Raw genomic sequence first — 13,758 nt, forward strand, 5'->3', positions numbered from 1 at the left:
CTGTGTATTATGCCTACCTATGTACAACAGGAGGAAGCAAATACTGAAGCTTTATAACAGAATCACGRCATCCAACTGGAAGTTTCTTTTCTGTCACATGTGTTTAAACACTAAACATGTTCTCTCCTTTGGAGGCCACAATCCCAAAGAGCTGCTGACACATTTAATCTTTTTCGTGCTTCTCTCCTTTCTGACCTTAGCAAGATATCAGTACCTTCAATTCATAAGTGACTTTTCCTGTAGAGAAATACTTTTTCTTGATATGTTATGGCATGCAGTGATTTCAAATCCCAACCCAATTAGCAGTGAGATCCAACTCAAGCAATGTAGTTATCAGTTTGTCAGTTCACCTAATTGTAACATTAAACATAGTTCACTGAACAGCAAGAAAAAATCTAGCAGGAACAATATTCACATTTTTACAGTGTATACAAATACTTAAAATGTATTGCAAAGAAATTTAAGCCTACAGACACTCCTGTGACTGATGAGGTTCATATCTGTAAAAACACATCGGTTTAATTCATCTTAAATATAAATGTTTGCATCAATCTGAATTTTTTATGTTACATTGACCTGTATTAGAGCTGTAACAATACAATAAATATTTAATTTCCCATTTCTTTATCTTTTTTGTTTTAGTTTTCTCCAGAAAATAAAGAATTCAGCAAATCAGCCAGGATATTATTTATTTTTCTATTTAAATTGAGTGTAAGCAAAGCCTGTACTTTCTAAAATTCTAAATTTTCAGAAGAAAGTAACAAAAAAGCACCATAATTCCACTAGGGCAGAAAATCCTAATTTTAAAGGTAACTTCTGACTCAATTTTGCCTTTTGGAGAGGTAGAGAAACATGCAAGATAGTAAAAATGACAAATTCCTCACCATCGTCAACTACAAATTAATATACCTGAGAATTAAAGAAAAAGGAAAAAATGCATACAACCTGTTGTTACATTAAATCTCACTGCTTTCAAAGATTTCGTWTTATTTAAACATTAAGACAAATCCTCCACTTTGTGATTTAGTTTATGCTGACAGGATGTGCAGCTTGCTGATGCAAAATGATTTATTCTAAGCCATTTAATGGCTTAAAATTACATAAATTTAAGAACTGTTTCTATTCATATAGGAAGGTATATTTTGTTTTCATAAATGTGCTTAAAATGTTTTGGAAAAGAAAAATAGTAATTTATCATTTGTATTCAACTTAGATAATCAAAACAGAATGTTTTTCTATTACACAGAGGAACATTTACCAAAACTCCTTTAGTCTGTCTCCTTAAACATATACAAAGTCACTCACCGTCAAATAAATGAGGAAAACTTGAACATTCAGCCCATCTTAACCTACCTGAAAAAGGCTGGCTGGCACTTGTTTCTTGGCTAGATGCATTTGCACATGATCTACAGCTTGTTTTGAGAAAGGCTTTTGAGAAAGAAAAATTACAAACAGTTGGAAATGTTAGAAGTTTCATTTAAGGTCTCTAGCGCTGTCATTCTTTTAATCATATGACAAATAAATGTATTTCAGAATGAACGCAATGGAGCTTTCAGTAAGTGTATTATTGTAAAGCACGTTGAACACAGTATTAATCCCATTATTCTAAAACTAGAAGGCAAGGAGAGGGGAAGAWGATGAGGAGAAAGGTGAAGGTAAAAAGGCAAGAGGATGCTCCTTCACCCAATTTGTGAAGAGAACTTTGTATAGGGACAGCTACAGATACAGAAGTGGACATGGACTTTTTAATCGATAAAGAGACAATAATGCATACTTAACATGGAATTCCTTAAAACCCTCCCTCAAAAGAATCCATACAACCAKGGCAAAATACTTTGCAAATTGTTCTTAAAACAAAACCAAAATTAAACAGTGTACACTGTACATCAACGAGCCAAAACTTCAGCTGCAGTAAATGTGTGCTTTCATTGASTTCAACAAAGCTGCATCTGTCACCATGCAGCCGCATGTCTTTAATTTATCATATTGCAGCTAAGAAGGCTACTGTCTCTAACACAATAAGAAAGATTGCTTGCTATCCAACAAATTCAAATTGAAAAAAAAACTTTGTGTGACCAGCCTTAGATAAAATCTCAACTTTTACACTTTCATTAAGCTTTCATGGCCATTGTGGGATTTGGAAAGGGAGAGAGTTAGGTTTTCTMTTTATTTATTTACATACATACGTATCTGTGTGTGTGCGTTGCATACGCACGCAGAGATGCGCTCAAGACACAAAAACTATCCACATTTTATCTTATTCTAAAACATAGCTTTGGTTTAAAGAAATCATATAAAATAGATGAATCCTTCAAGTATTTCCTTTGCATATCACCAAATTTAACAAAAGCTAGATSTTTATACTTCACTCCTGGGAAAAAAGCTGAATTCAGACAAACCCAGTCCCATGGATTTCAAATTGAAATCCACAGCAAATATTTGTAGAAACAATTCCTTCAGCAATAAATTTAATTGTTCTTTGAATGAATATCAGTTATTCTAAATTACCACAGCTACCAAGCCACTCAAAGTAATGAAAAGAAAAGGGTGACATTTAGATGATACACACATGGGAACACGACAGGAGTTCTTTCATTATATACGTGTCATAAATGTGCCGGCTTCTGGTAAGACGCTCATCCTCAGAATCCAGTTTCTCATATTCTTTTATCTGCAATACAAAAAAGAAGGATCACTCGTAACAGCCCTTTTTAAATACTTTTCACTCATTAGATAAAAACAGGACTTTGCTTTGGCTGAAGTTCTATTTTGCTTTATTATACTCTTAGTAAAGGCTCTTAAAGAAGAGCTGCCTGCAATTCTGCACCTAAAGCTGACGTTAAGATTTTCCTTTTATCTTAGAATTTTTTACGCATAGAAACCAATTTACTTGCTTAACACGACCACAAAGTTTTGTCTCCAAAAGTCTGAAAAGGACTAAGTGAGAGGCATGTTTTGCTCTGTTTACCATTTGCCATGCTACAGATCTCCATAGGAAACAGGAAGGAAACTGCGTGCCAGGACCGGACCGGGCAGGGAGAGCCAAACAAGTCAACACGCACAAGGTGTTTGGAGGTTTTCTCCTCTCTGCTCCATTCGGAGATGGAGAGYACGGCCTCAGCTCCTGCTGCAGGCAAGAATGTTGATCCCTGCTCTCAGACTACCTCACGTGATGCTCTGGGACATACGCAGGGCCCAGTGCCAGCAACACTGCTCACACCAGCTCGAGGGTGCAGCATTACGCATGCGGCACAAGCATCACTCGTGATGGACCCAGCTCAGAAGAGAAAACTGGAACGTCCTGATCAGGAGCAATTACAGCATGTTAGGTAAAGATGATTACATAAGAATGTGAGGCACTCTTAAAACTGTTCACAGAGTTCAGGTAAATGTTGGATTTGAATCCTAGATGTCGCTAGAAAGACAGTTGCGTATAATCTATTGAGTTTCTGCTGGTTTTATATCAGTCATCAGCATGTTCCACACGAATTAACAGCCAACCCACATGGTTAATATTACAGAACAAAACTACTGGGAGACTGTCATACTTATAATGGTAGCCTTCCGGGGGAGGGGGAAAAAACATCAGTTCAAGAGTCCTTTGGATGGATTTAGGGAAGAAGTTCTTCTAGGACAGACAGGAGGAAAAAGCAAGCAAAAAGCRTAAGAGCTGTGGGGAAGAGTCTCAGTTCTGACGCAAGCACTGAACTGCAGGCGCGCTGGACCTTCCTGGCACCAGGCTATGATGTCCCGGGATCCAAGGGGCACCCAAAGCATGCAGATGTACTCTGCATTCCTGCTCCAAGTCAGGAAAATCAAAGCAGGCTGAGGCTCAGCTGGATTTCATCTGTGCCTGCCTAGGAAGGAACAGGCCGTATTGGAGCTGCTGGTACCCTCAGACTACAGGATAAGCTCTGCACAAACAATGCAGCAGAGCATCTCCTTCCAAAGCAGAGCGATCAYGGTGTCCGGCCTCGAGGGACCTCAGGCACAACCCTCTGCTCCTGCCATGCTCTTGAACAGGCCTCTTGAGGCGACAAACCCGGAGGGGTCCGTCTCTGGGGGCGGAACACCGCCACTGACCACGCTCTCCAGCTCCGTGGTTTTCCAGCCACAGTCCCCTTGCTTGCTGACTGCAGTAATGCAACAGTTCCACCATGGTTTGCCATCTGTGATTACCTCCCCGTTTCTAGCAATTTCTCATTAAAATYATTCAAAACATCTCAAAGAAAGATTTTCTTTAATTAATGCAATGCCTCAAAAATAATTAAAAGAATGGGAGAAACTCTGGTACATAACAGGTTGTCTTACTTGAATGCAGCCTCCACTCCTTCATTTTTTGAGCAGACATCATGTAACTCCAGCACCCAAAGCCGTGAGAGGTCTCCTGAAGCAACCTGCCCACAGGCACGCTGCCATCAACCTGACTTTACGGAATCTTTTTAACCACTGCAAAACCCCCTTGTCCTCTGCATTTTCAAACATTCTCCAAAACCAAATCAAGATTTTCTAAGGGTCTAGAGAAAAGGACGATACATACTTGGAGTCTCTCCCACTTGGTCAAATCACCCCATCCTCCACAGAAGTCCCARAGACTTACTCGTGTTAAAACCGTGAGCTGTGCCACACCACTCACCTGCCTCATCTCCAGCCACGTGCCCCCTCAAATACACTGGCCCACTGCAAGCTACGAGATAGTGTGATGAGACACTCTCCTGCGATTACATTTAACATGCACGCCTGACATTCACAAGCTAATTTTACACATTCATTAAATAGAACATTACTGTACCATGCCAAAAAAATACAATGATGGGCAGAGCTAAGGAAGCGTCACCATTTATCATGTAACTTGTCTCCGCAAGCAGCAGTTTCCTCAGCATTACTCTTGACCCAGAGATAATGTACTATGTCATCTTGTATTTCAATACCTCCCTGGCAAACTTCAGCTCACCTTCAAAAAGCGTCTGACAAAGTATCTTTTCAAAATTTGAAATTAGAATGCATTAGTTTTCAGGCAGCTAGAAGATTTTTTCTTTTTTTTTTTTTTTTTYTTAAGAGATTTGGATGAATCACTCATCCAGCTAAATGCTTGATCGTGACTTAAGCTGCAATAATATGAAATCCCTGGAGTACGGAGCCCTTCTACATCAAGCGATTTTTAATGTAACAGTGTACTCAAATTATTCTACATGTAATGAAYGCAGTAAGTAAATCAAATATTAAAATGACAAAAAACAAAAACCACAACTCTTTTGAATCCAGAACGTCACGGACAAAAATGCAATGAACCTCTCTTTAAATATCTTTAATGGAATTTTTCTAAAAGCGCATGACACAGCATTTAAAATTTTTTTAGGCAAGACTTTGCTAATAACCTGAAAATGCAATTTTRAATTGTTTCAGAGATAAAGAGGTAGCTAGAAATATCTTGCTAAACAATCTGTTACAACTTGCATTTTTGATTACTGATGACAGTGATACGTTCAATGTATAAAAAGATGGAAAGAGTAGAAAAAGATTCCTCTTTGTGAAAAGGGCATATCTAATTTGAGTGGGGGAACTGTATACTGTTAAGAATTTATCTTCCGACTAACACCAGCACAGCCTATTTGGGTTTTTTTAGCCCTCTAGTGACAAGAACTTGAAGCCATAGGTCACGGAGCAATCTGGCCAAAGGTGATCTCGGCAGCTTTTCTCAAGGACACTGAACAACACTGGCTACCTTGCAGAAACGCTCATGCATTTCTTAAGCAAATGCAACATCTCTGATAGGACTAAATACCTCTTTATACTCAGTGTCACATACCTAACAGCAATGAGCAGAGCACTAAGGATCCCCAGGTGTCTGCAGGGTGCACCGGGAGGGATAGGGGAGCAGGAGGAGGAAGACTGACACCTCTTCCTCCATGCAGGATGGATGGGAACAGAACGGAGCCTGGAGCTGCCAGCGATTTCCATGGCAACCGCCATCCGCGACACACAAGCCGTCTGCATTTGGGAAACCACGCTCCGTTTTCTGCTGATGTGCGTTGGGACAATGTGAGATGGGTTTCTCTGCTGGRTTTGTCTTATTTCAGGCTTTCTGCCTTTAAGGAAAAGCCTTCATTAYGCGTAATGGATAATACAGGCTTAACATCGGCTATAAGGAAAAAAACACTGGTTTTGCTTTCAGGTCTTTTTGAAAGAAGGAATCCACTGCTGTAATTCCAGCAAAAACTAGCAAATGCTRATTACTTTTCTATAACTTCATCTCTATATTTGTAGCTGAACTAAGATTTATCACCTTCTTCGCAAGTGAAGATCAAAAGCACGTCCTATTTCTCAAGGACATATCTTGGCCTAACTTCAAGATATCAGAGACATTTAGCAAACGGAGACTTGAGATGAGCCTAATTCAAAGCTCACTTCTTATGAATATTTCAAGTGACCCACAGTCAAGGAGCACATCTTATGATAAAAGCATTAATAAGCCTAAACGTATTTTAATCTCTACTAGGACTCTCTCCCTCATCATCCTTTGTATATTTTTCAAGTTATCCTTGGATGCAARAATGTGGTGAACAAACACATGGTTAAGTGTCTGTCTTCTCGTAAACTTTCTTCCAGTGTTTTGTTTTCAACATATACTTCAAAATGAAACAGACTTTACTCTTCAATTAACAAAGCACCTCGAAAGGTCTTGATACACTTGATGTTTAATAAAAACATTGTTTCAGTACATGCAAATAAAAGCAATGTTAGAATTTGAGCTAAGCAAGTTTCTGCTATAAATACTCCATTTTCTAAGTCTTAACTATATAATCATAACCAGTAAGAGCAAAGAATCATCTACACTGTTCTGCTAATATACACTAWTAAAGTACTGTGCTAAATGACCAACTTGATTAAGTAGTTACGTGACCATTTAAAAAAACCTCTCTCTTGAACATGTTTAAATAAGTTTATTCCTTTGAGTTGCAGTTACTACTGTATAAAATACTGTATCTTATGAATCAACCATACAAGCTTGGAAGCTGAAGCGTGGAACCAGAACAGTATGGATCCTTACGCATCCTCATCCTATGCCTGATCGCCAGCCTTCCCCAGCCACGTCCCCGAGCGCACAGTCCCAAAGGCAGCTAAAAGGCAGCTTACCTCTTCGTAAAACTTCAGTTGAGGRACAGCTTCATCGATTTCATTCATGCAATAGTCTTTAAAAAGCAAAAATCCTGAAAAACAAAATCAAACATTTTTCAGGAAAAAAACACACCCATAATACAATAGCTTGTAACAAAGGATACACAGAAACGGGTAGTTTTGTGGATTGCCTATAGCTGTGTAAATATTCTTAATTGACAAGGTTTAACACCAAACATAAGTGGCCCTACAGTAYTCTGAATAGAAAAAGATTATAAATGTAATTCACCTCCCATAGGTATATTAAGCATATTCCAATTCCTACCTGCTGGAAACTTTACAGAATGTTTACATAACATACTGAAATTTCCACTCCTCTACACTGACCAGTTTTGGAGGGTTTTCTTCTCAGAATAAAAAGACAGATATCCATACAAATTCATGTATTTTGTTATTTGAAATAGACTTACTTTTTTTTTTTAAAGCAATAAAAACACTTTTTTCTCAGTGCCTTTAGACTTTGATTTTAAAAATACTGGTTAATGTTACCTCCAGCACATTTTATCACATGCAGATTGCATTAGAAACCTTATGGGCCCTCTGCAAGTAATTTAAAGTGTAGGCTCTGCACTCTGCATCTCAGCYGTGTCACCCAGGCTTTGCTTCACGGAAGCACTGTCTTTGTGTACGCCCGTGCTGATTTCTGCTGATATCCTTTTACTCGACCTAACGCAGCTATCTGTTGTCACAGCTAATTTTTGGGGTTATCTGCAAGTCCTGTAGAGCTGTAAATGAACACACGTTCAGCTCATTTCGGCAGGTGACCCCTTTCCTTATTTGGGCTTACTACCTACTTACGGAAAGCACATCCAACTTTTGTAGGTAAGACCATAAAAATGTACACTAAAATAACAAAGTGAGCAAGAAAAGACAGAGCWGCTGCTCCCAGGGCTCTGGCGAGCTGGCTCCACACCGTTCCCTGTTCCCCTCCTCAGCTGCCGGGGCCAGGGCCGCGGGAGCGCGCGGCTGCGCCCGGTCCTCGGCCGCCGAGGGTGCAGCTCCGCTGCGGTGACAGCCTCACCAAGAGCATCGCGGTAAATTCGGCTATCTTGCTTTTTATGCCAAGCACCGCTTCGGAAGGGCTTGAATGCCCTCTTTCTCCTGCCTATCAGAAGGACTAGAATACAAGAGGCATCCAAACAGAGTGTTTTTTAAGGAGGCAGGCCTTTGCTTGTCTGTCCGTCTTTGGCAAATTTTGGGGGTGAGGGGTGTCAAAATATCTCAAATTAAAGATAAGTCAACAAACAAGTAAACACAGCAGCTGCTGTCACTGGAAATCTGCTGTGGTGCAAGACTCCAATTAAAACCAGAGAGCTCTCGTGCCCATGAAGTTCAATGGAGCAAAACTATCCACAGTAACACTAAGAACCGAAGGACCAAGCAATTTAATTAGCACTGCTGCTACAACATTACTGAGGTTCATCCTAATCTAAGGACAATTACACTGCAATTCTGTTAATGCATGCAGATTTTTACCTTAGACCAATAAGAAAGACACAAGAAAGAAAAAAGGAGATACTTCTGAAAGAGGCARAGAACAGACAGAAATCTGTTTTTTTCAGCGAAAGCAAATACCAGGCTTCTGCTATTGMACTAGAACAGTGTTGAGGAAGGTGYATCCTCTGACTGACAAATACCTAACCCTCCTTTCACATCTGTGTGTCCAAGTGTTCAAATGGATGTCCCTGTAATACAGCTAATGACCAGGGCACCAAACAAAAATGTCTGTCTGTGAGAAGGAAAGAAAGGTGAGAACTTGGTCACATAATTTGGTTGCCTTCGGAAAYGCAAAAGCTGCGCGCTGCCACATTCTGTTTAAGAGATCGATTTACGTTATCATTGATAAAGTGCCTAAATTCTTGATAYGCTGAATTTCAGCTTAAACAGTCCRTGTAAAACCATTCTAAGAAGGAAAAAAATCTGTACCCCACGAAACAGCCGAAGAGCCAGGCATGCAGGCGCGGTAACGCCGAAGCGGGATGCTCCGGGGAGGGCGCGTGGGCAGCAGCAGGGATCCGCTGACGGCCAGGGCTGCCCAGTGCTCCCGCGCAGCCCCCACCGCCGGGCAAAGCCCGGTCTGGCCCCTCCGTGGACGTTCAGCTGGCAAACACGCTTGCTTAGCAGCTTTAAAAATTAAATTCAACAGCACAGAAAATAAGAATACTTTCATATTTAAATATRCTGCTTCTTTGCAATTTTCTAAATGTTCAATCATTGATAAACTCATCGTGAAAATCTGTGACCATCATACATCTCAAATGTTACATTATTATTCTCCAGAAAATCTTTGCAGTGAACAAGGAAATCTCTCTGTTCTACTACTATTACACTGTAGTAGTTTCTTCAGCCAAAATGCAAGGTGTCCTCTAYACCAGAGATCTACAAGCAAAGGTTGCTTTATTTGCCTATAAATTAAAAATATTTCTATAAATATTGTAGATCTCTATTGTCTTTCATCAACTAGCTATGATATTTCAAAAACTGAAGTTTCTACTGGATGTTGCATTTGTGATGCTGCAGGGGAGGAAGGAGATGACRTCGAGTTAAATAAGGGGTTTTGTTTGGTTGGTTTTTACTAATAATCATCTCAATTTCGTAACATACATTTTTCTTTTCCTTTATTTATTGACTGAAATGCTTCTTGGAAGAGAAATTGTTCTCACATACTGCATCATTTAACATCAAATAAACATACCAAAATGATCCACACGTTTTCAGTATGTGTAAGGGCTGATACAGAGGACATCAAAAATGTAAATTTTAAGAAGGTAAAGTAGTGCATATAGAAAAGCATTTAATCATCAGTTATAAAAACCATGTGCTTCAACACCCTCTTATCCCTATTTATCAAAGACCTACAGAAAAAAAACTCACAAATTTCTTATAAGCAAAGCCATTAATCACATTGGACGAAGCATCAGTAATCAGGCAAACAAAAGCGTTAATTCACATGTAACTGGAAGTGACTTATCAGCATCTTGATAGAGTCTCTCTATAGCTTCATCTAGATCCCAAATTAAATTTCATAATGTAAGAGCTATGTTTCACCAGGGCCCCTTTGATTTATTTGGTCAAAATCAGGATGTAAAAATGGGATCCTGACCAAAGACCTTCAATACTCTGCTTGATTACTTTAGCTGGTTAGGATATTCTAAAGGCTATAAAAACTGTTTTTTGTTCTTAAAATGAGGGCAGTCTAATTGGATCAAGAAAGTTTTCTTCATCTTAAGAGATTCTCCAAGTTTTGCAGTTATTTTCAAAAAAGAAATCAATCTTTAAATATTTTGTAAATAAGTATTTTAAAAACACACATTCTCCGATCCTTAAAAGTAATTTGGAAGTATGGTGACTTTTTCTTCTTAAAAGCTTGCCTTAGTTTGCATTTCCCTGGAAATACTCTTCGTAAAGCTGCCTATCGTCAGGGCGGAGGGAGGAGGCGCTCGGCCCGGCGCCCGGCACCCGCAGCCCTGCACCGCGCTCCGGCTCACGGCCGGGGAGGGAGAGCTCTCCCCGGGAGAGCACGCCTAGCAAGCCACCAGCCAGCACGAAGCTGCTCCTCTGAAAACCTCGCCAAGAACATCACACCTCACCGAGCTGCAGAGACCGACCAACCCTTTCCTGAAGCACATGTAAATCACCGTTTCTAGAGAGCGCAAACTCGCCTGCATGGTAAACGTGGCAGAAACCAGGTTTTGGTGTGAATCTGAAAACAACAAAAATTCCTTTAAATTCACACTTCTGAATTTCCAACAAGGCACTTTTTGGAACTAAAAGTAATTTGTTACTCTTATTTTAYACATGATCAAAACCATCAACAACATAGAGCAAAATAATGCTGAATTAACTGAACTTTTGTTTGGACAATGACCCAAAAAAGATTACAGTCATGTAATTAAGAGACTAAAGAGTGGCACAAACAGAAATGAATGCAGTCAAAGAAAAATCCCTGGCATGTTCCCAGCTACTGGCCGTTTACCAAAAAAACCCACAAACAAACAAAAAAATACCCACAAAGGCAACTGTGGGAGTAGTGTGAAAATACAGCAACACAAATTTTTAACAATGCCATTCCAAACATTTTAGCCCTCTTTAATATTTTCCAAACTTTTTAATTATCACAGAAGCAGCGAAGGTTCACAAGAGCAGCAAACAAGGAGAAATAGCCTTGTGCTGCCTGCTTTATATAGACCTTTTCCGAGTCTTTCTTTTTTCTCTTTTTATTGTATTGCCATGCAAAAACTGGAGCTATCTAAAACAAGGAGAAGCAAGATACTTTTATAGATGCTTTACAGGTTCCATTAAAGATGGGCGGAAGTATTACAGCAACGTTTAAAATGTGAGCTAGTTAAAGAAATAAGAAATAGAATAGTAAATAGTAAAGCCAATTACACCTTTTCTCTTTGAGGGTACTAATACTTAAACTAGTCACTGTTAGGATACATAAGACATCTGAGAACATATTGTAGAAAAAAATTATGGTGATTCTTTAGGCTCAGCACCACCTTCAAGAGCCTCTCCTGGGGCAAGAGAGGAAACTACGGGACTCAAGAGCCCCTGGGCCTCAGCAGGGGACATGCGCCAGCCCCAAAGCAGAGTCTGCTCCTCTCCTAAACACGGGCACCAACGGCTTTGCTACCGCAGGAGATCTCACGGGAATTATTGCAGAGCGAGAGAAATCATTCAGACCAATTTTTTAAGAGTTGTGATGGMAAGAAAACATTTGACAAAAAGACAGTAACATCCAGGTACTTAGAAGAATAATATTCTTATACTTGAGGAATGTTTAGTTCTCGTAAGTTAGAGCATCAGCTTTTATCAGCTATTCACTCTTTTCTTTAGAGGGGCTGGGGAGGTACATCCCCTGTTAACAAACAGTGTTTAATACTCGTTGAGTTGATATTAAAAAAGTCCTTTCAAACCTCCTCTGAAGACCTATTGACGAGGAGTATTCATACATGTGTATTAAAACATATTGTTGTATACAAACATGCAATTTACACAGTTATTAAACAAAGTATTCCTTAGGATACAACTTTTACGAACTGAGGGATGATGAATTTTACCGTGTAAAACTTGCTAATTCAAACACAATACCTTTCGAGGATACCTTTCGTAACAGCACTGCATATTGTTTCAGAACCTAAGTGGTGCATTTCACATCAACCAACTTCCTTTGAAAGAAAAGTTTCTATTTTTTTAAAAAAGATATGCTATAATGAAGCCACAAGAAGCACTGTATAACATAAGCTTTCTAAGCAACAGCCTAGAAAAAGACACATACAYTGCTTTGAAATCAAGTACCAGTTTTTCTTTCACCCCACAGGTTTTCCATGCAACTTTTAATTAAGATCCATACCTTACCACTGGTACATATGTTTTGCATACCTTCAAGACTGCATTTCTTGCTTTCATATGACAGCATCTGTACCAGCATCAGAAATACTATATGGTGGCTTCAACACTGGAAAAATACACTAAAATCGAAACTGGATAGGCAGCTGCAGAGTTCATTAATACCTCTGTAGTGGAAATTAACAGCATAATTGCTCATACTGCATGGGAGTTTGGCCAACTGCCTTCTGTAAAGTGAGATCAGGTGCTAGAGTCTGAATTTAGATAGCCTTTTTATTACATTGCAGTTGGGGAAATACACTTCTTTCAGAGTACAACAGACCATTTTGCGTTTGACTGACACAAATCATATTCTTTCAGAGATTCTACATGCTTCCTAATGCTTGGTTAGCATCAGGCAACCCTGACTGCCATTTTTAAGTTACCAGCAACACGTGTATCAAACAACTCAGTGGGAGTCCAATTCAATCTCTCTCTTCAACAGGTTGTACTTTGGGAAGCTGGGTGTTGGAATTCTTTATAATTAATTGGGATTCTTGTGATTAATTTTTTTTAACCTGTTTCACGAAAACAAGGGGGAAAGGTGTCAGCCGAGACATTTTCTCTTGATCCCAGCCCCTCATCCCGCCTGGGTGCTCCTGTTTGTGCGGGATGCAGGAGGGAACAGGACACTGGGAAGCAGGCAGTGCCAGCAGGACCTGGATGGGCAGCATCAGGGCMAACGCTGTCCAAGGCCTGATGTGAGCAGGATACTCTGCAACGGGGCTGGGATGGGGGAAGTTACTGCGACAGTGCCAGGAAGAAGGGAGGGCTGCAGGAAGGATGTACTGCAAGGGATAAATGAACAGAGGCTGAGAGAGATTCGGGAAACACGGCTGATGTTTAGGGAAAAGGACTGAAGAAGGATGTGGGGGCTGTAAAAAGCAGATCTGATAAAGACAGGATGACTCCTGTGRAGCCTGAAGAACTGTGATTAAGGAAAAAAATCACTGGGGAAGCTGAGAAACAAAAACAGATTGCTGTATCATGGGTTTAGCAACAGTTTGTAGTGACTTGTAAATAATTCACCAAAAATTTGCAGTACAGGAAAACAGAATCAGAAGCACCATTCTATAATTAAGAATAATGTTCACAAGAATCTATTAAAAAAATGAATATTCAAGAAAAACTCAAGAAGACTTGGTGGGTGAATTCTTCATTTAAGAGATCTTATTCCCTGTTTTTTTT

General features: G+C 39.7%; 1 protein-coding gene across 1 annotated transcript in view; it reads right to left on the reverse strand.

The window, feature by feature from the left end:
- Positions 1 to 13,758, reverse strand: part of GRK3 (G protein-coupled receptor kinase 3) — a 55,882-nt gene that overhangs the window by 27,781 nt on the left and 14,343 nt on the right. Inside the window, exons 2-4 of the mRNA XM_085310295.1 lie at positions 7,138 to 7,211; positions 2,570 to 2,671; positions 1,354 to 1,428 (exon numbers count right to left, since the gene is read on the reverse strand). Coding sequence (XP_085166421.1) covers positions 1,354 to 1,428; positions 2,570 to 2,671; positions 7,138 to 7,211 — 251 coding nt within the window. The remainder of the gene's footprint in view (positions 1 to 1,353; positions 1,429 to 2,569; positions 2,672 to 7,137; positions 7,212 to 13,758) is intronic.

Source organism: Rhea americana, unplaced genomic scaffold (genome assembly GCF_003343005.1).
Source record: "Rhea americana isolate MKP2758 unplaced genomic scaffold, rheAme1 scaffold_315, whole genome shotgun sequence".
Taxonomy (NCBI): Eukaryota; Metazoa; Chordata; class Aves; order Rheiformes; family Rheidae; genus Rhea; species Rhea americana.